The sequence below is a fragment of the Zootoca vivipara genome, chromosome 4, assembly GCF_965207765.1.
Source record: "Zootoca vivipara chromosome 4, rZooViv2.hap1.1, whole genome shotgun sequence".
Classification (NCBI taxonomy): Eukaryota; Metazoa; Chordata; class Lepidosauria; order Squamata; family Lacertidae; genus Zootoca; species Zootoca vivipara.
In genome coordinates this window covers 94,785,359-94,806,809 of record NC_142587.1, presented here as the reverse complement: position 1 = coordinate 94,806,809, position 21,451 = coordinate 94,785,359, and the positions used below count along the sequence as shown (strand labels likewise).

At 47.7% G+C, this 21,451-nt stretch overlaps 1 protein-coding gene across 2 annotated transcripts in view; it reads left to right on the top strand.

Moving 5' to 3' along the window:
- The first annotated feature begins 130 nt into the window (after nucleotides 1-130).
- USP35 (ubiquitin specific peptidase 35) overlaps nucleotides 131-21,451 on the top strand; it is a 38,786-nt gene continuing 17,465 nt past the window's right edge. The window contains exons 1-2 of one of the 2 annotated variants that reach the window (XM_088668431.1): nucleotides 131-232; nucleotides 18,374-19,073. In XM_088668431.1, coding sequence (XP_088524557.1) covers nucleotides 18,392-19,073 — 682 coding nt within the window. In that variant the 5' untranslated portion in view covers nucleotides 131-232; nucleotides 18,374-18,391. Of the gene's footprint in view, nucleotides 349-18,373; nucleotides 19,074-21,451 lie in introns of both variants that reach the window. The other variant, XM_035115540.3, reaches the window with a different exon arrangement.

The window sequence follows — 21,451 nt, the reverse complement described above, 5'->3', positions numbered from 1 at the left end:
GGACGGGACTACAATTCCCAGGCGGCTGCGGGGCAAAGGCGGCCGGCGATCAGCTGGTGTTAAAGGGGACGCAGCCCTGGAATTGTGACTCGGGGAGGGGGGGAGGGAGGGTTTTAAAAAAAACACAAACCCACAGAGCGAGCCCATCTCCTAAAGCAGCCGGAGGTGGTTCCCTGGTGATGAGCGCCGGCTGCAGCAAGCAGCTCCTGGCGCTTTTCCTCTGCACCACCAGGTCTGGGTTTTGTTTTGTTTTTTTGCAAGCGGGGCACTGGAGGAAAAGTGGGGCGTGGCTATTATCATTATCATTATTATTATTTGCAAAGGCGTCTTCTGCACCTGGAGAGAGAAGTAAGTGTACGGCCGCTTGCTTGCTTGCCTCCCCGCGGCTCCCCGTTTTGCGCAATGGTAACGCGCGCGTGCAGTGCGGAAGGTTCCTCGGCGAGGAAACGCCGCTGGGTTTTGCAAGCGGGAGGGGAAATTGCTCCCAGGTAAATGGGTGTAGGGTGGCCCCATTCGGTCCTTTGGGTTTGGGGAGCTTCCTCGGCTCAGAATCTCAGTGCAAACACCTCTTTTTGACCCCTCTTCCAAGTTCGTAGCGTCGTAGAGTTGGAAAGGGACCCGACGGGTCATCTAGACCAACCCTGTGCTCACAGCTGAATTCATGGAGGTTAGATGCGGCTGTGCTAGCAGCGCAGAGCCTCCATGTTTAGCGGCAGTATACCTCTGAGTGCTTGATGCTGGGTGGCAAATGACAGAAGAGGGCAATTGCCCTGTTGCCTCCACTTTGTGGTCTTTCCGGAGGGGTGTGGCAGGGAAAGTGACCATTGATCTTTGGGTTAATGCAGCTGCGCTCTTCCTATGTTGTCTTCTAGCTGCTTAAGATGCACTCTGCACATGCTCAGTGCTGCTCTTTCCCCCCCTGGAGGATGACTTAGAATCGTAGAGTCGGAAGGGACCCAGAGGGTCATCAAATCCCAGCGCCCTGCAATGCAGGAACCTCATCTCTTTCAAGGCCGAGATGTGGTTTTGGGAACTGATTTTGGAGCACCGGTTATTGATTCAACTTGATTTTTTTTGTTCCGGTCACTTGTTCTATTCCCTGGGGCTGCCATCCTCTTGTGAACTAAGTACTGTAACTGTATGGTCAGGTTTTGGCGAGACAGGTGAGTCTGCGAAGGGAATAGCAAGTGTAGAAAGATGGAGGGATGTTCTTGCAGCAGAACAAACCCTTGGCAAAAACTAAAAAAGTTGTCAGGCTTATTGGCATGATGCAAGAAGAAGTCCAGGGGGAATGCCTCGTTGCTAACTCAGACTGAAATTTATGCGCTCTCCATCCTGTCACCACCACATACTTCTGTAATAAGAACTGCTGCAGAATTAGCGCCATCAGAGAAGTGCAGTTGTGGTGCAGTAAACACATGCATTTATTTGTTACATTCTGTCATTTCTTTAAGGAGCGCAAAGTGTTGTGAAAGGTTCTCCAGCCCGGTGTAGTGGTTAGAGTGTCAGACTAGGGCCTAGGAGACAGGGGTTCAAATCCCCACGCAGCCTTGAAGCTCACTGAGTGTGACCTTGGGCCAGTCACTGCCTAACCTACCTCGCAGGGTTGTTGTGAACTGGGGAGTGCCTGTCGCCTTGGAGGAAAGGCAGGATGGTAATGCAATAATAAATAGATGTGCACTTGTATGCTTTATCCTTGCAATAATCCCGTGGGTTGCTTGGGCAGAGAGAGAGAGATTGGCGCAAGGTCCCTCAATGAGCTATGTGACAAGAGTGGGGATTTGAACCCAGGGCTCTCTGGGATACTAACCACTGTACAAACACCACCTGTAAGTAAAGTCTCCTGTGAGGGTGCTGGACTAGGTGGGCCATTGGTCTGATTCTTAAGCAGTGGCGTAGTGTAGGGAAGGGGGGAGGTCCTGGGGGCTATGGCCCTGGGTGCAAAATTATGAGGGGGTGCAACCAGGTGCCCCACACAGGCGCCGGCTTTTGGGGGATCCCTGCTCTACCCAAGCCCACAGCGGGCAACCCCAGGGCAGCCTGGCCCGGCATTCTTCTTCGTGGGTGTCAGGAGGAGTCTCCCACCAAGGGCTTGGCTCAGGGGGTGGGGTACCTTCTGGTGCCATCGGACTCTTGCCTGCCCCACGCACCAGCAACCCACGCTATGCCACTGTTCTTAAGTACACTGGGTGTCCTCCAGGTTGGAGCTGCTGTCCCAAACATCTGGAGAACACCAGGTTCGGGAAGATGAGTGTGTAAGCCAATGAAAAGAAGCCACCACACTTGGAACTTATTGACTGTCTTGGCATAGTTGTTATGGCTGTTATTACAGATGACTTGGGCACTTTCATGAAGGCTAGGTCTGCCATTGACTATTGGCGATGTTAACTAAAATTGTGTTTCTGTAAATAGGGGCATCAGTATACCTGTCATTACTGGGCACAAGCAGAGAGAGAGAGAGAGAGAGAGAGAGAGAGAGAGAAAGAAAGAAAGAAAGAAAGAAAGAAAGAAAGAGGGACTGGCCATTTTCATTATACCTGACTTGTAGGCTTCTCTGAGTCATTTGGCTGCACACTGCCGAAGACATAAATCTGGGAGCGGTAGCACTTTGACCTGATTCACCATGACAGTTACGGTATTTCTGAGATCTGGTACTCAGCTTTATACTGAACAAAATACTCACCCTCTTTTTTATGATACACACTTTCTCTTCGCCAGAAGTGTCATATAATTATGGTATAAAACCCATTCATTTCAAATTGTGCAAGTGTACCCATATTGACTCCTTTTCATTTCTTGTGTTTGTGGAATCCGCAGACAGAAATCACGAGAGATTTCTTCCAGGTCTGTTTGATGAAAGAAAAGGATGGTTTTGTGAGGCAAAGCAAATGGATTATTCAGAAATGGTAGTAATAAAAACTTGTGATCATATGTAGACTTGCTTGGGAGGGAAAAGCCCACCACTGTGGGACTTAACTTCCTCCTCCTCCTCCTCCTCCTCCTCCTCCTCCTCCTCCTCCTCCTCCTCTTCTTCTTCTTCTTCTTCTTCTTCTTCTTCTTCTTCTTCTTCTTCTTCTTCTTCTTCTTCTTCTTCTTTCTTCTATCTGTATCCTGTTCATCTGACTGGGTTGCCCCAGCTACTCCAACAAATATAAAAGCATCATAAAACACCAAACATTAAACATTTCCCTAAACAGGGCTGTCTTCAGATGTCTTCGAAAAGTCAGATACTGTAGTACGGTAGTTTATTTCCTTGACATTTGATGGGAGGGTGTTCCACAGGGCAGGTGCCACTACCGAGAAGGCCCTCTGCCTGGTTCCCTGTAACTTCACTTCTCACAGTGAGGGAACCGCCAGAAGGCCCTCGGAGCTGGACCTCAGTGTCCGGGCTGAACGATGGGGGTGGAGATGCTCCTTCAGGTATACTGGGCCAATGCCATTAATCAGAAAATGTGCATAGGATTGTTGATCTTCAGTTTGTGGTTCAAATTATAACCTTCCTTCTAGGCACTGGCGGAGGAAGAGGAGTGCAGGGGGAAGCCATCATGGCTGCCTCCCCACTCACGCTGGGTGTCCCTGCCCCGCCCCCGGGACACGCACCAGCCCCGCCCCCACCTGCTGTTCCCACCCCCCGCCCCAGTGCCAGAGCATGAAGCTCCGCCACTGCTTCTAGGATGCAAAGGAGGGAATGGATCTGGTGTGAATTCTTTGTCTCAGAGTTATGATATGAAATTAGTTTTATTTTTAATTTATTGTTCATCTATTACAATTATATCCTGCATGGGTGTAGACAGGGGGGGGCAGGAGGGGGCAGTTGCCCCCCCCCTATAAGCAAAAAATTAATGTATTTTACAGACCATAACCAGCACTTTTCCCCTCCAAAAACTGAAGTGGAAAGGGCTTTGCTTTAGCAAGAGTAGCTAAGTCTCCGCTTGCTGGGGGGGGGGGGGAAACAGCTGTAACAAAAACACATCAAATAAATAAAGCAAAGTGGCTACCAGTAGTTAAGCAGTTAAGACAATGGAGCAGATATCTCCAGGCAAGTTTCAATAGCTGACCACTTCACCCTATTGTTCTTCAGTGGAAGTTGTTAATGAGCATTCAGGAATCACATTAAGAGTTCTATTGACGATTTAATGAGGGTGCAGAGGATTCAATTTGACTAAGGTGGCTCTGCAAGGCTAAAAGGAAGTGAATAAGAAAGGGGGGGCTGTAGCTTTGACAGACACAGTGATGTTTATAAAAAGCACAGGTGTTCCAGTCTGCCCCTCCTCCTGCATCTGTATACTGTAAATCAGGGGTGGCCACCTCCCAAGAGACTCTGATCTACTCACAGAGTTTAAAACTGGGAGTGATCTACCCCCTTTTGGGGGGTTCAGGTCAAAGCTGTTGAGTTTTTTTAAGGAAGGGAAGCCCTGTTTTGGGGGGTTTAGGTCAAACTTGTTGAGCTTCTTTTAGGAGGGAGGGAGGCCCATTTTTGTTTAGGGCTTCAGGTCATAGTTCAACTTTTTTTTAGGGAGGAGGAAAATTTTGGGTGAGCTTTTTTTAGGGGTGCCAGTGACCTACCAGTGATCTACCACAGACATCCAGTGATCTACTGGTAGATCACAATCTACCTGTTGGACGTGCCTGCTGTAAATCAAGCAGAGAGAAAGCTGCTTACAAGGCTCCTGTACAGGCGTACCGGTATCTTCCTCTTGCTGCAGAGTTCCAGCATCACAGCGTCACCCAGAGGCACCCACAAATATGAGTTATCCCTCTCTCTATTTCTTCCTTCCTTCCCTCCCTCTTCCATCCTTAATAAAATACTGGGGGGGGGCAGATAAGCCCCACATAGAAAGCCCATCAACATGGGGGGATGATTCTTTCAAATATGGTATTTACCAGTAATTGGGGGTGGGGGTGGGAGAGGCACCTAGGCCTCTAGGAGTTGGCTGCTATGTCTAGGAGTAGGACAATTCAAGAAAGCAGAATGATGCATATGCTATGGTAATATATCAATAGAATCATAGAATTGTAGTCAGAAGGGACCACAAGGGTCATCTAGTCCAACCCCCTGCAATGCAGGAATTTTTTCCTAAGGTGGGGCTTGAACCCACGACATGGTTGAAATATTATGCTGATATGCAGCAATGCCTCGGAGCTGTCGTGACTGCAGCTGTGCCTTGCCTCGCCCTCGCCCTCGCCCGCCCTGCCACCCCCTCTCGCCTGCCCGACCCTCCCGTCCTCTTGCTGCAGAGTTCCAGCATCACAGCGTCACCCAGAGACACCCACAAATATGAGTTATCCCTCTCTCTATTTCTTCCTTCCTTCCCTCCCTCTTCCATCCTTAATAAAATACGGGGGGGGGGGAGATAAGCCCCACATAGAAAGCCCATCAACATGGGGGGGGTGACTCTTTCAAATACGGTATTTACCAGTAATTGGGGGGGGAGGCACCTAGGCCTCTAGGAGTTGGCTGCTATGTCTAGGACAATTAAAGAAAGCAGAATGATGCATATGCTATGGCAATATATCAATAGAATCATAGAATTGTAGTCGGAAGGGACCACAAGGGTCATCTAGTCCAACCCCCTGCAATGCAGGAATTTTTTCCTAAGGTGGGGCTTGAACCCACGACATGGTTGAAATATTATGCTGATATGCAGCAACGCCTCGGAGCCGCCGTGGCTGCGGCCGTGCCTTGCCTCGCCCTCGCCTGCCCTGCCACCCCCTCTCGCCTGCCCAACCCTCCCATCCTCTCCAGCCAAGCAGGGTAGCCACCCCCTCTCGCCAGCCCCAGAAGCACAAGGTGGCCGCTGCCGCCGCCGCCACAATGTCATTGGGCCTGCTGGCCCTGTAGCCCCGCCCACATTCCCACTTCGTGGCCCCTCCCCTCCCGTGCCTTGGCCCCGCCCCTGAACGACCATGGCTTGCCCCCCCCCCAGTTTTGATCCTGGCTACGCCCCTGATATCCTGCCCTTTCTCCCAAAGGAAGTGGGTGTCATTTTTGAGGAACGCTTTGCCTCTGGTTTTGCTGATTATGAAAGTGTCTGCATTTTGCAAAACCTTGTTGTGTGAAGGCTGCTAATTTTTTTAAAAAAAATTTAAATCCTTAATACAAGTTGGCACTAGTCGAGAAATGTAATGGAAACGAAGTCGTACAGAATGTGGAGTAAAACATCCTGAGACCATGGGGCGATCTGTCTTGAGTTAAGCACTCTTTCAGTCCGATCCTATGCATGTTGACTCGGGGCTGAAGTCAAACGGCTGTGTTAAAAGCCTGGGCAGTATGTCTGGAGGTCCTAGGCTGCCCAGACCCCCCTCTCGGCCTCACTGATGTGGTCCAAAAGAAAGCAGAGCAAGATGTTTGGCGCCAGCTTGGCTGCGGGTGTTGCCGGAAGGAGGCGTGCAAGGCGCCATCCAACCGTCTCAAGGACTCCACTCCGAATTTGTGAGCCTTTTCTTCTCCCACAAGGCAGCGGAGGTTTAGGGCCAGAGTCTTCCTTTTTCAAACTCGGCTTTCCAGATGTTTTGAGACTACAGTTCCCATCATCCCTGACCACTGGTCCCGCTAGCTAGGGATCATGGGAGTTGTAGTCCCAAAAAACATCTGGAGGGCCGAGTTTGAGGAATCCTGTTCTAGATGGGCTCCCTTTCCAGGTTGGCAGGCCTCTCACTTCCCTCTACAGCACAGGCAGAAATTGCCTTCTTGATCAGGCACCCCCAAACTTCGGCCCTCCAGATGTTTTGGACTACAATTCCCAGCTTCCCTGGCCACTGGTCCTGTTAAGCTAGGGATCATGGGAGTTGTAGGCCAAAACGTATGGAGGGCCGCAGTTTGAGGATGCCTGTTCTTGATCCTTGGACCCACCCACTATTGGTCTTGCCTGCTCAATCCTCCGGAGCTTGTCTTTCCTTGCAGGGGAAACCCCTAACTCCCTGAGGTTTTGAGACCATCGGCTACCCTCACCTGTTTTAGCCAGCCTGTCAAAGTCGTTCCAGAGTGTGGCTGCTGTCACATACTGACAGCTTTTAGGAGCCACAGGTAAGAGCTGTGTGCAGGGTGGGGACCAAAGGTGGACAAACTACCCAGAAGGAGCAAAATGTGTCCCCCACCAGAGGTACCACCCTTCCCCTAACAACCCATACACTCTGCTAGGGTATTAAGAGAGAAAAAATTAATAAAGGTTTTTCTTTTCTTTTCTTGGCAAGGATAGGTAATGAAGGGAAAGCTTTGTGTATCATTTTGCAGTTAGTGGCACAGAATAAGGCCTAGGGGAAATGGTCATGCCACAGTCCTGATCATAAATTTTGGATGCAACCTTCTTTCAGAGCTTCACATTTGAAAAGCACAGGCTACTGTAGTTGTCTCCTCTTTTGGAGTGCAAATGTATGGCCACTCTGGGATGTGTTGCTTGTTGGTTTAATTTGTATGTTGGTTAAAGGGGGGAAATGCTAGGAATAATAAATAATAATAATAATAATAATAATAATAATAATAATAATAGATTTCCCTGGATGCCTAGATACAAGTTCGGGGCAAGTACTCTTTGATGAGAGAACCCCAGCAGAGAATTAGAATCACGAAACATCCAGCAAAGTAAAGTGTAGAAATATGAGACCTTTTAAATATCCCCTTCTTCCAAAGTCTCCCACTTCTCTTAGCATAGGAAGAGACCACACGTTTGACAAGTTGAAAAATGGTTTACTTACTAACTCTTCAAAGGTCAGATTCATGTGCTTTCCCATAAAGCAGCAAGAAAAGACCGGCAGTAAAATGGCAAATGTTTCTAAATTATTTCTATAGAAAAACAAAGATGGCTTACTTAAGACACGCAGTCCAAGCTTTGGCACATCTTGGTTAGACCCCCTTACTGGTAGGGTTCACATGGTGAAGGAGAGGGAACAAAGAGATTGGTAGGAGGAGTGACCTAGCTAAGCCTGGCAGGACAGCTTACTCTATGGTCTTAACCCCTTCATGCATTAATTAGAGTTAAGCATCTTGATTATATCAGGCTGATTTATCCCACACTGGTTTCCAAGGTTTAGTGGCCAGACCATGTCACTTGAAAGGGCACTAAAAAACCCACAGATTTGCAAGCATTGTTGACCAGGCAACAAGGACAACATGTCTGCATCCTGCACCTTCAACTTGCAAGGTCAGGGGTGGAGAAACTCTGGACCTCACCACCTGTCCCTGAGGGCTCTCCCCAGGTACACACCCTCTGGAGCCACCAGTCCTGCTTTTGACCTTCCATAAGGGGTTTTGCCTGACTGGAATGTCCCCTTGAACTCTGATGATGCTTCTTGTTTACCTGGATACAGGTTGGAGAGGGTTGTCTGAATGTGTGTAGAAGTGCGTTGGACAATCCACCATTCCTTCCCCCCGCCTTTTGCTTTTGGGTCCCGTATCTCGTTTTGTGTAGAAGCGAGCCTACCGAACGATGTCAGAACTCGCATTCATAGCCCTGCTCACTTTCTCCTCTGGCCCCACCCAGCAGTGACGTGCGGCCCCCAGAAAGCTGCCCAAAAGGGAATGTGGCTCTTGAGATGAACACTGTTCAGCACTTCCTCCTCTGCAGCACCCCAAAGTTCCCAAGGGTTTAAGCCAACAGCGCTGCCCCATAATTCCTGGTGCTTAGCAAGGGTGCAGGTCTCAGTGAGCCCAGACTGCCCAGCAATCTTGACGATGCAGAAAGTCGGTGATGTAATAGCTTGGCTGGCAGAGCAGGAGGTGGCTTTGGAAAAGGGATGAAGGACAGGGAGGTCAAGTTGAAATTTCCTCTTGGCTCCTTTCTTTGCTACTGCAGGATGGAAAGGGGGGGGGGGTGGAGAAGCTAGCAAAAGACTCTCCTCTCCCCGGCACACACCCTCAACCTCAACCCCATGCAGAAAATTGACTATGTAAGCAAGCAAGCAAGCACTTCTGTCTTCAGGATATGTTTTGATTTTATTGGGTTTTTCTTCTTAAAGGAACAGCATATTTAGGCTGAGATAATGACAGGCCATGAAGATGAGCTAAGTTGAAACAGAGAAGTGTTTTGTTCCCAGGCTACTGGGACATTGTTCATGTGTTCATTTAATAATAATAATAATAATAATAATAATAATAATAATAATAATAATAATTTTTATTTATACCCCGCCCTCTCCAGTCAAAACCTGGTTCAGGGCGGCTAACACCAATAAAATTACAATAAGACATAAAAAAGAAAACAATTAATTAAAATACAGATTAAAATACAATATTAAAATTTAAAATGCAGCCTCATTTTAAGTAGTCCATAAATCCAAACCATGAGGGAGGAAAACACAGGGGTCAGACTGAATCCAGCCCTAAGGCCAGGCAGAACAGGCCCTGTCTTGCAGGCCCTGCGAAAAGATGACAAATCCCGCAGGGCCCTGGTCTCCTGTGAAAGAGCGTTCCACCAAGTTGGGGCCAATACTGAAAAGGCCCTGGCCCTAGTTGAGGCCAATCTAGCCACCTTATGGCTCGGGATCTCCAGAATATTGTTGTTTGTGGACCGTATGGTCCTCTGTGGGGCATACCAGGAGAGGCGGTCCCGTAGGTACGAGGGTCCCAAGCCCTCCCATAAACCCAGGCTGCCTGAGGTCCTAATCCCCAACTTTATACCCTCCATCTGTTTCAAACTACAATTCTGATCAGCCCAGCAATGAAAGGCGTACCCAACTATGTTTAACCCACTGAAATTTCAGTGTGGCCTACTCTTGAGTATAGAAGCCACCCATAGTCCAAAACGTCTGTAAGACTGCTGTAGATCTAATTGTATATAGGGGTGTGTGTGTTTTAAAGGAATGTTGCTAAGCCACCTTGAATGCCATTTGGCATAAAGGTGTCCTACGAACCTTTCGAATCAGTAAATTTGGGGAGGAAGGGATAAACACGGCTGAATGTGTCTGAATAGCTCTGCAACAATAAGAGGATAATTGCATTGTCAACCGGAGAAAGACTGTAAGGTCGAAGTGTTGGTGCTGACCTTTAAAGCCCTAAACAGCCTCGGTCCAGTATACCTGAAGGAGCGTCTCCACCCCCATCATTCTGCCCGGACACTGAGGTCCAGCTCCGAGGGCCTTCTGGCGGTTCCCTCACTGTGAGAAGTGAGGTTACAGGGAACCAGGCAGAGGGCCTTCTCGGTAGTGGCGCCCGCCCTGTGGAACGCCCTCCCATCAGATGTCAAGCAAATAAACAACTATCTGCCTTTTCGAAGACATCTGAAGCCAGCCCTGATTAGGGAAGTTTTTAATGTTTGATGTCCCCCCTGTGGAAGGACGTGTGGATCCAGAATTGGCCTCTACAGTCACTTACGGACCCATTGTTAAAATCGTGTTTATGGAAGACAATCTTACTCTGCTACGAGGGATTGCCAAAGAAGAAGAATATTTGATGTTTTAACGTGTTTTTAATATTCTGTTGGAAGCCACCCAGAGTTGCTGCGGCATCCCAGTCAGTTGGACGGGGTATAAATAATAAATTATTAGTATTAGTATTAGTATTGAGGGACCCAGGTGGCGCTGTGGGTTAAACCACTGAGCCTAGGGCTTGCTGATCAAAAGGTTGGCGGTTCGAATCCCTGCGACGGGGTGAGCTTCCGTTGCTCGGTCCCAGCTTTTGGCAATCTAGCAGTTCGAAAGCACGTCAAAATGAAAGTAGATAAATAGGAACCGCGGCGTTTCCATGTGCTGCTCTGGTTTGCCAGAGGCAGCTTTGTCATGCTGGCCATATGACCTGGAAGCTGTACGCTGGCTCCCTCGACCAATAATGCGAGATGAGCTCGCAACCCCAGAGTCGGTCACGACTGGACCTAATGGTCAGGGGTCACTTTACCTTTACCTTTACCTTTACCTTTTAGTATTAGTATTCAGAAGCACTTGGCCTCTGAACCTGGAGGAGGCAATATGTAGCCATTGATAGCTTTACAATCCATGATGATCAAAACCTGGTTTGCAGGTAGAGCGACACAGGTGTGACACAGCAACAAATGTCATAGGCCAAGGTCACTAATCCCCAATCCTTTCTGCAAGTATGTGTCTCAGTTCCCTCAGTGACACCCCCCCCCATGAAAACAGCAGGAAAGCCCCTCTATTCATGAATGGACTCAAAAGCTGACAGAATATGCGGAATTATATGGTCTATCAGAAAAAAATAAAGAATAAACCAAAACAGGAATTTGTTTCAAAATGGGAGGTCTTTAAAGTATATTTGAAATATATACTTTAAATTCTGTTGGAGCATTTAAATAATTTCAGTAATAGTTTCAAGTAAGATATGAGACCTAAGATCTATCTTCTTGTTGTTTAGTCATGTCCGACTTTTTGTGATCCCATGGACCAGAGCACGCCAGGCACTCTTGTCTTCCACTGCCTCCCGCAGTTTGGTCAAACTCATGTTCGTTGCTTCGAGAACACTGTCCAACCATCTCGTCCTCTGTCGTCCCCTTCTCCTTTCCCAACATCAGGGTCTTTTCCAGGGAGTCTTCTCTTCTCATGAGGTGGCCAAAGTATTGGAGCCTCAGCTTCACGATCTGACCTTCCAGTGAGCACTCAGGGTTGATTTCCTTAAGAATGGATAGGTTTGATCTTCTTGCAGAAATATCTAGAATTAGTTAAATCATGATAAAAGTGTGTATGGGCAACAAATAATACATAAATAAGGAATAAACGGGAGGTCGGGTCTATAGTTCTAAGACCAATTTTCGTTTTATTATTTTGTTAAGAAAATTTTGTGTTTATTGTTATTTTTGTTTGTATTTTTGCTTTCTTTCCTTCTTGCAGTTGTATCAATAAAAATTTGTGTTCTAGAATGAAAAAAGGAAACGGCAGGGAAGGACTGCATGCTGGTATACTGCCCCATCTTTTCTCACATTTCTCCCACAATTTTCTGGGTTAAGGAGGCTGCAAACAAGGATCATCTCCCCAGTAATCAACGACAGCAATAATTTTATTATTTATACCCCGCCCACCCGGCTGGTTTGCCCCAGCCATTCTGGGCGGCTTCCAACACGTATAAAAACGTAATAAAATGTCAAACATTAAAAAACTTCCTGATCAAATACAGGCAACTCCCTGTTTGTGTGGGGATCTTGTTCTGGGTCATTGTGCATATCGGCAGAGCATGTGTAAGCCAGTCCTGCCCCATTCCCACCCACCTCCGGGGCAAAAAACGGTGCACATGTTAGCGGTTGCGCATGCATGGGACGTGTGCAAAATAGTTGTTCCTTGTATTATGGAAATGAGCGCTAAGCATTCTCTGTATTCCGTCCGTTTTCCAAAAAGCGGCTTTTGCATCCCATTAAAGCTCCGGTAGAATGTGGAGATCAACAGCTAGAAAATCGTAAGGAAATTGGGATAAACTGCCGTGTGAACGGAACCTGACAGGAAGTGGCTTTCTAGGGTTTCAGGTGGGAGCTGGGAATCGAACTTGGCACCTCCGACATACAAAGCAGATGCTTTTACGCTCGCATTTACCGGCTTCCCGAAAGGAAAGTTCACAGTGGCAAAAATAATACCTTGGCCTTTTGTACGCAGTTCAAACTCCCCGTCGAGCGAGAGCTTCATTCTGTCTAGTTGTTGTTGTTTAGTCGTTTAGTCGTGTCCGACTCTTCGTGACCCCATGGACCATAGCACGCCAGGCACTCCTGTCTTGCACTGCCTCCCGCAATTTGGTCAAACTCATGTTCGTAGCTTCGAGAACACTGTCCAACCATCTTGTCCTCTGTCGTCCCCTTCTCCTAGTGCCCTCAATCTTTCCCAACATCAGGGTCTTTTCCAAGGATTCTTCTCTTTTCATGAGGTGGCCAAAGTATTGGAGCCTCAGCTTCATGATCTGTCCTTCCAGGGAGCACTCAGGGCTGATTTCCTTAAGAATGGATAGGTTTGATCTTCTTGCAGTCCATGGGACTCTCAAGAGTCTCCTCCAGCACCATAATTCAAAAGCATCAATTCTTCGGCGATCAGCCTTCTTTATGGTCCAGCTCTCACTTCCATACATCACTACTGGGAAAACCATAGCTTTAACTATACGGACCTTTGTCGGCAAGGTGATGTCTCTGCTTTTTAAGATGCTGTCTAGGTTTCTCATTGCTTTTCTCCCAAGAAGCAGGCGTCTTTTAATTTCGTGACTGCTGTCACCATCTGCAGTGATCAAGGAGCCCAAGAAAGTAAAATCTCTCACTGCCTCCATTTCTTCCCCTTCTATTTGCCAGGAGGTGATGGGACCAGTGGCCATGATCTTGGTTTTTTTGATGTTGAGCTTCAGACCATATTTTGCGCTCTCCTCTTTCACCCTCATTAAAAGGTTCTTTAATTCCTCCTCACTTTCTGCCATCAAGGTTGTGTCATCTGCATATCTGAGGTTGTTGATATTTCTTCCGGCAATCTTAATTCCGGCTTGGGATTCATCTAGTCCAGCCTTTCGCATGATGAATTCTGCATATAAGTTAAATAAGCAGGGAGACAATATACAACCTTGTCGTATTCCTTTCCCAATTTTGAACCACTCAGTTGTTCCATATCCAGTTCTAACTGTAGCTTCTTGTCCCACATAGAGATTTCTCAGGAGACAGATGAGGTGATCAGGCACTCCCATTTCTTTAAGAACTTGCCATAGTTTGCTGTGGTCGACACAGTCAAAGGCTTTTGCATAGTCAATGAAGCAGAAGTAGACGTTTTTCTGGAACTCTCTAGCTTTCTCCATAATCCAGCGCATGTTTGCTATTTGGTCTCTGGTTCCTCTGCCCTTTCGAAATCCAGCTTGCACTTCTGGGAGTTCTCGGTCCACATACTGCCTAAGCCTGCCTTGTAGAATTTTAAGCATAACCTTGCTAGCGTGTGAAATGAGCGCAATTGTGCGGTAGTTGGAGCATTCTTTGGCACTGCCCTTCTTTGGAATTGGGATGTAGACTGATCTTCTCCAATCCTCTGGCCATTGCTGAGTTTTCCAAACTTGCTGGCATATTGGGTGTAGCACCTTAACAGCATCATCTTTTAAAATTTTAAATAGTTCAGCTGGAATATCATCACTTCCACTGGCCTTGTTATTAGCAGTGCTTTCTAAGGCCCATTTGACTTCACTCTCCAAGATGGCTGGCTCAAGGTCAGCAACCACACTACCTGGGGTGTACGAGACCTCCATATCTTTCTGGTATAATTCCTCTGTGTATTCTTGCCACCTCTTCTTGATGTCTTCTGCTTCTGTTAGGTCCATTCCACTTTTGTCCTTGATTATGGTAATCTTTGTACGAAATGTTCCTTTCATATCTCCAATTTTCTTGAACAGATCTCTGGTTTTCCCCATTCTATTGTTTTCCTCTATTTCTTTGCATTGCTCATTTAAGAAGACCCTCTTGTCTCTCCTTGCTGTTTTTTGGAAATCTGCATTCAGTTTCCTGTATCTTTCCCTATCTCCCTTGCATTTTGCTTGCCTCCTCTCCTCCGCTATTTGTAAGGCCTCGTTGGACAGCCATTTTGCTTTCTTGCATTTCCTTTTCCTTGGGATGGTTTTCGTTGCTGCCTCCTGTATAATGTTACGAGCCTCCATCCATAGTTCTTCAGGCACTCTGTCCACCAAATCTAAATCCTTAAACCTGTTCCTCACTTCCACTGCGTATTCATAAGGGATTTGATTCAGATTGTATCTTACTGGCCCAGTGGTTTTTCCTACTTTCTTCAGTTTAAGCTGGAATTTTGCTATAAGAAGCTGATGATCTGAGTTACAGTCAGCTCCAGGTCTTGTTTTTGCTGACTGTATAGAGCTTCTCCATCTTTGGCTGCAGAGAATATAATCAATCTGATTTCGATGCTGCCCATTTGGTGATATCCATGTGTAGAGTCGTCTCTTGTGTTGTTGGAAGAGAGTGTTTGTGATGACCAGCTTGTTCTCTTGACAGAACTCTATTAGCCTTTGCCCTGCTTCATTTTGAACTCCCAGGCCAAACTTGCCAGTTGTTCCTTTTATCTCTTGATTCCCCACTTTAGCATTCCAATCCCCTGTAATGAGAAGAACATCCTTCTTTGGTGTCATTTCTAGAAGGTGTTGTAGGTCTTCATAGAATTGGTCAATTTCACTTTCTTCAGCACCGGTAGTTGGTGCATAAACTTGGATTACTGTGATGTTAAAAGGTCTGCCTTGGATTCATATCGAGATCATTCTGTCATTTTTGAGATTGCATCCCATTACAGCTTTTGCCACTCTTTTGTTGACTATGAGGGCCACTCCATTTCTACTACGGGATTCTTGCCCACAGTAGTAGATATGATAGTCATCCGAACTGAATTCGCCCATTCCCTTCCATTTTAGTTCACTGATGCCCAGGATGTCGATATTTATTCTTGTCATCTCATTTTTGACCACATCCAGCTTACCTCCATTCATGGTTCTTACATTCCAGGTTCCTATGCAATATTTTTCTTTACAGCATCGGACTTTCCTTTCGCTTCTTTACAGCATCGGACTTTCCTTTCCTTCCTTTTGTACGCAGTTCAAACTCCCCGTCGAGCGAGAGCTTCATTCTGTCTAGTAGTTCTAGTGAAATCCCAGCGTCTCCAGCAGATTTATTACCTCCCCCCATTTCTGTTTTTGTTGCTAATTAGTGAAAGAGTTTCCTGATTTTCACTTCCCTCCCCCCCCCCCGCCCTCAGACTTTTATTGGAAAGAAGCACAACGGTTTCATTCCTAGCCCAGGAGCACCGGCGAATGTTGGTAGGGACGGGCGGCGCACGCCACATGCTGCTGCAGAATTATCCTCTCATCTGAGTGATGGTGCACGATCAGCATAAAGCCCAGTCTTTCCTAACGAGGAGCCAGTAATTGCCTCTGAAACATGAGTGCCCACCTGGGGATTCATGGTCTTGATGGGTGGGAGGGGAGAGAGCTGTGCAGCTGGCGTTTTGGCAGGCTGAATGGGACCAGGTCCGCGGTGCTCAGGGCCGGCCCTGCCGTTAGACAGAGTGAGGCAGCTGCCTCAGGCGGCACGTGCCAAAGGACAGGCAGTGATGCAGAGAGGGTTTGAAGGACAGAACTGTGTTGTGCCACGTGAAAGAGGGTGCTGTCCCCTCAACTTTAAGTAAGGTTCGACTGTCTGGTTAGCGTCCGTTATGTGCCATCCTGTTCTTGCCTCAGGCAGCAAAGTGTCTTGGCCCGGCCCTGGTGTCAGTGCCCAGCAGGATCTACTGTTTTCTCTAGTTCTTTTATCAGCACTATGGGGATCGATATGGGAGCCGCCATTTACTTTCCCCACAAATGCCACCGATAGAGCATTGGCCAAGGGCATTATGGGGAGTGCAGATAACTTTTCTTTGCTCCCCATAGTCAACTGGAATGGTGTGTTATCACACCAGGTGAACTCTTTGCCTTATGAGGAACGGCTTAGGGAGCTGGGTATGTTTAGCCTGGAGAAGAGAAGGTTAAGGGGTGATATGATAGCCATGTTCAAATATATCAAAGGATGTCATATAGAGGAGGGAGAAAGGTTGTTTTCTGCTGCTCCAGAGAAGCGGACACGGAGCAATGGATTCAAACGACAAGAAAGAAGATTCCACCTAAACATTAGGAAGAACTTCCTGACAGTAAGAGCTGTTTGGCAGTGGAATTTGCTACCAAGGAGTGTGGTGGAGTCTCCTTCTTTGGAGGTCTTTAAGCAGAGGCTTGACAGGCATATGTCAAGAATGCTTTGATGTTGTTTCCTGCTTGGCAGGGGGTTGGACTGGATGGCCCTTGTGGTCTCTTCCAACTCTACGTTTCTATGATTCTATGATTAACTCATCCAGACTCTCCCACATAGGAGGCAGTAATGAAGGGTATGTTTAGCCTGGAAAAGAGGAGAGTGAGAAGAGAGAGAGACGATAGCCATCATCAAATATCTAAAGGGTCACATGGAAGATGGAGCAAGCTTGTTTTCTCCTGCTGTGAACGGCGGGACTCGAACCAATGGCTTCATGCTGCAACAAATGAGATTCTGACTAAACATCAAGAAGGACTTTCTGAATGTAAGAGCTGTTCAACAGTGGTCTCCCTCAGGAGGTTGTGGACTTTCCTCTTTGGAGGTTGGATGGCCATCTGTCATGGATGCTTTAGCTGAGATTCCTGCATTGCAGGGGGTTGAACTAGATTAGCTTTGGGGTCCCTTCCAACCCTACAATTCTACAATTCTAATTCCCAAATGCATCTCTCTCAGTCACACACCCAGAGCACACTTGTGCACCCCATTCAGAAAATCTCTACCAGTGAAGGAAGTGCAGTGGTACCTCGAGTTACAAACCCTCAGGTTACAAACGCTTCAGGTTACAAACTCCGCTAACCTGGAAGAGTTACAGTACTGAGAACTTTGCCCCAGGATGAGAACGGAAATTGTGTGCCGGCGGCGCAACGGCAGCAAGAGGCTCCATTAGTGAAAGCACGCCTCTAGTTAAGAACAGTTTCAGGTTAAGAACGGACCTCCAGAACGAATTAAGTTCATAACTAGAAGTACCACTGTACTTGCCGTTTCAGCCCTCCTATTAAAATACATAAATCCTAGAATCGTAGAGTTGGAAGAGACCACAAGGGCCATCCAGTCCAACCCCCTGCCGAGCAGGAAACACCATCAAAGCATTCTTGACGTATGCCTGTCAAGCCTCTGCTTAAAGACCTCCAAAGAAGGAGACTCCACCACACTCCTTGGTAGCAAATTCCACTGCCGAACAGCTCTTACTGTCAGGAAGTTCTTCCTAATGTTTCGGTGGAATCTTCTTTCTTGTAGTTTGAATCCATTGCTCCGTGTCCGCTTCTCTGGAGCAGCAGAAAACAACCTTGCTCCCTCCTCTATATGACATCCTTTGATATATTTGAACATGGCTATCATATCACCCCTTAACCTTCTCTTCTCCAGGCTAAAGATACCCAGCTCCCTAAGCCGTTCCTCATAAGGCATCGTTTCCAGGCCTTTGACCATTTTGGTTGCCCTCTTCTGGACACGTTCCAGCTTGTCAGTATCCTTCTTGAACTGTGGTGCCCAGAACTGGACACAGTACTCCAGGTGAGGTCTGACCAGAGCAGAATACAGTGGTACTATTACTTCCCTTGATCTAGATGCTATACTCCTATTGATGCAGCCCAGAATTGCATTGGCTTTTTTAGCTGCTGCATCACACTGCTGACTCATGTCAAGTTTGTGGTCTACCAAGACTCTTAGATCCTTTTCACGTGTACTGCTCTCAAGCCAGGTGTCCTGATTCCCCTACAACAACAAATACACGAGGGCCACCAAATTGGTTCCCACGGGTGCTGTGTTGGCAATCCCTAGCCTACGGCATTCTGAAACGTTGCAATTTTATTTCCGTCCTTGGGAGAAGTAAATTTGTAAACTAAACTTGTCGTTGTTCGATTCTCTTTCAGCACGTGTGGTGCGCCAGCATGGATAAGATTCTCGAAGCCATTCTGATGTCCTCCTACCCCGACCACATGAAGCAAGGGCTGGTGCGGCGAGTCATAGAGGCTTCGAAGCAGTCGATGGACAGCGAGCAGTGCTGGCTGATGCTTGAGCTTTCGACCAAGCTTTTCCTGGTGGGCGACACCAAGTTCAAGAGGTCCATCGGCAAAGAGGTCCTGGAAGCCTACGGCCATTACCACCGGGAAGCCTTTGAAGAGTTCTTCAACGCCCGTTTCCTCCTGAGCCTCTTGCAAGAGGGTTACGGGCCCCTCGGGAAGAGGAGTGTTTATGTGCTAGATTACATCCACCTGGGGCTGCCCTTTGTCTCGGACGGCCCCTCGGCCAACGACATCTTCAGCCTGCTCAGGACGGAGGTTCTCCGGAAGGTCTGCGAGAGGCCGGGCCTGAAGCAGTGCGTCAGAATCAGCAAGCTCTTAACCCAGTACCCGCAATGTATCCCCATGGGCAAGCGCCAAGCCCTCTTTTGCCAGCAGCTTGTAAGGTGCATCGGGCAGTTCCGCCCTGCCTCGGGAAGGGAGGAGGCCATTGTCGACTTCCTGGACCAGGTGATTAAAGTCAGCGCCTTGCTGCAGAAGATCTGGAAGACTCAGGTGTCTTCCATTCTCCCGTCCCTGAAAGAGCTCTTCACTATCATCTCTTCGACAGGTGAGGGGGCTGCACGTGTGGAACATGTTTCGTAGCATCAGTGCTAGTGATAATCATGGTTTGTGGTGGTGTGTGTGTTGATTTTTTAAGTTACAGGTAGGTAGCCGTGTTGGTCTGAGTCGAAGCAAAATAAAAAAAATTCCTTCAGTAGCACCTTAAAGACCAACTAAGTTTTTATTTTGGTATGAGCTTTCGTGTGCATGCACACTTCTTCAGATACACTTGAAACAGAAGTGTCAGACCCTTATATATATACAGAGGGTGGGGTATGTGGGGGGGGAATGGGTGATGGGCTGATGGGAGTGGTAAACCTGTAGATGGCTGTTAACGACTGCTGATGACTGCAATTAGTCCTGGGGGGGGGGAGCAAGGGCTGAGGCACTAAAGAAAGCTTGATCATGCATAATGAGATAAGAATCCGATGTCTTGATTCATCCCAGGTGGCTCCATGGTTTTAAGCCTGGTTTTAAGGTTTTAAGAAGATCTCAAAGCAGCTGTTTTATTACAGAGAAATTTCAGGAACAGACTGGAAAGAGAAGTTGCTGAATTGGAACTCTTTACCAAGCTTAAAACCATGGAGCCCATCAGCCCATCACCCATTCCCCCACCACCCTCTGTATATATATATAAGGGTCTGACACTTCTGTTTCAAGTGTATCTGAAGAACTCTTAAGAGAGTTTTGTTTTTTAAAAATTATTATTAGATTATAGATGATGGTGGGGGTGTTTGGGGAGGGATCGTACCTCTGTTGGAGGACATGACGTGCCCCTTCTTGGGTAGTTTATCCACCTTTGGTCCCCACTCTGCACTTACCTCTCATCTGGGGCTTGTAGAAGCTGCCAGCGTGTGACAGCAGCCACACCTGGGAAACAGCTTCAGCTGGCTAGATAACCCAGGTGAGGGTAGCTGATGCTGGAGATTCATTCCCCGTGTCTGCAGTCATGGGATTGTTGTCTATCACACGACAGTGTGTACTTACATTCCACGGAGTGGGAAGTGACGGAGATAGGATGTTTGTGTTACTGTGTTCTGTGAAATGGGATTATTGTCCTTTGTTCTTTCTCTTTGCTGTCTGATGTTAGAGAGAGAGGGAGCCATGTTGCAGTGCTCCATGTGTGTTTATATGTAAATAAACATAGATTAGCCAAATGCTGAGTTGCTTAGGTCTGTTACGCAAACTGCGAACACTCTACGGGTCCCTAAGTGTGCTGATATCTGTTGGCATCAGTCACTGTGATGTTCGGGCAGAAGAAAGCTTTTGAAGCTCCCGAAGATCAACCAGGAGGGAGAGAACATGTCAGTTGGGCATGTGTCTCTGCTAGGGTCATACTCGTGTGTAGGATGACTCCTAACAGCCAATGGGTCTCAAACCCTCAGGGAGTTAGGGACTTCATGAGAAGACAGGCTCCAGCGGATTGAGAGAACAAGACCAATAGTGGGTCCAACGGTCAAGAAGGCGGCTTCTGCAGGGACTGCAGAGGGAAGTGAGGGGCAGATGGGGCTTGTCTACCTGGGGAGGGAGCCCACCTAGGATATCCTAAACCTTGGCTGCCTTGTGGGATATATTTGGCTAAGGAATAAATCAGGCATAGGCAAACTCGGCCCTCCAGATGTTTTGGGACTACAACTCCCATCATCCCTGACCACTGGTACTGTTAGATAGGGGTGACGGGAGTTGTAGTCCCAAAACATCTGGAGGGCTGAGTTTGCCTATGCCTGGAATAAACCCTAAACCCTACACAAATCCAAAGTGGAGTCTCTAAGACGGTTTGGACGGCGCCTTGTACGCCTCCTTCCGGCAACTCCTGCAGCCAAGCTGGTGCCTTTGGACCACATCAGCGAGGCTGAGAGGGGGGTCTTGTCGCCTGGGCAGCCCAGGACCTCCACACACACTGCCCAGGCTTGCGTCCCAGGGAGGTCACTTTGGTGCTGCTAACACCGCAGTTTGACTTCACCCCCGGAGGCACACTCCATTGCCTCTCAAGACAGACGGATGCCAGCCACAACAATATAACTGGGGGAGCCATACACATTTCAGATATGCTGATTTAGGTTTGCCCTGACCTCTGTTTCCCTTTTCTGGTGTGTGTGTGTGTGTGTGTGTGTGTGTGTGTGTGTGTGTGTGTGTGTGTTTGAGTATTTGATTTGTTAGCTGCCTGGAAGTCCCTGGATAGGTAGAAACACACAGTGAAATAAATCATAGAATCATAGAATCATAGAATCATAGAGTTGGAAGAGACCACAAGGGCCATCCAGTCCAACCCCCTGCCAAGCAGGAAACACCATCAAAGCATTCCTGACAAATGGCTGTCAAGCCTCTGCTTAAAGACCTCCAAAGAAGGAGACTCCACCACACTCCTTGGCAGCAAATTCCACT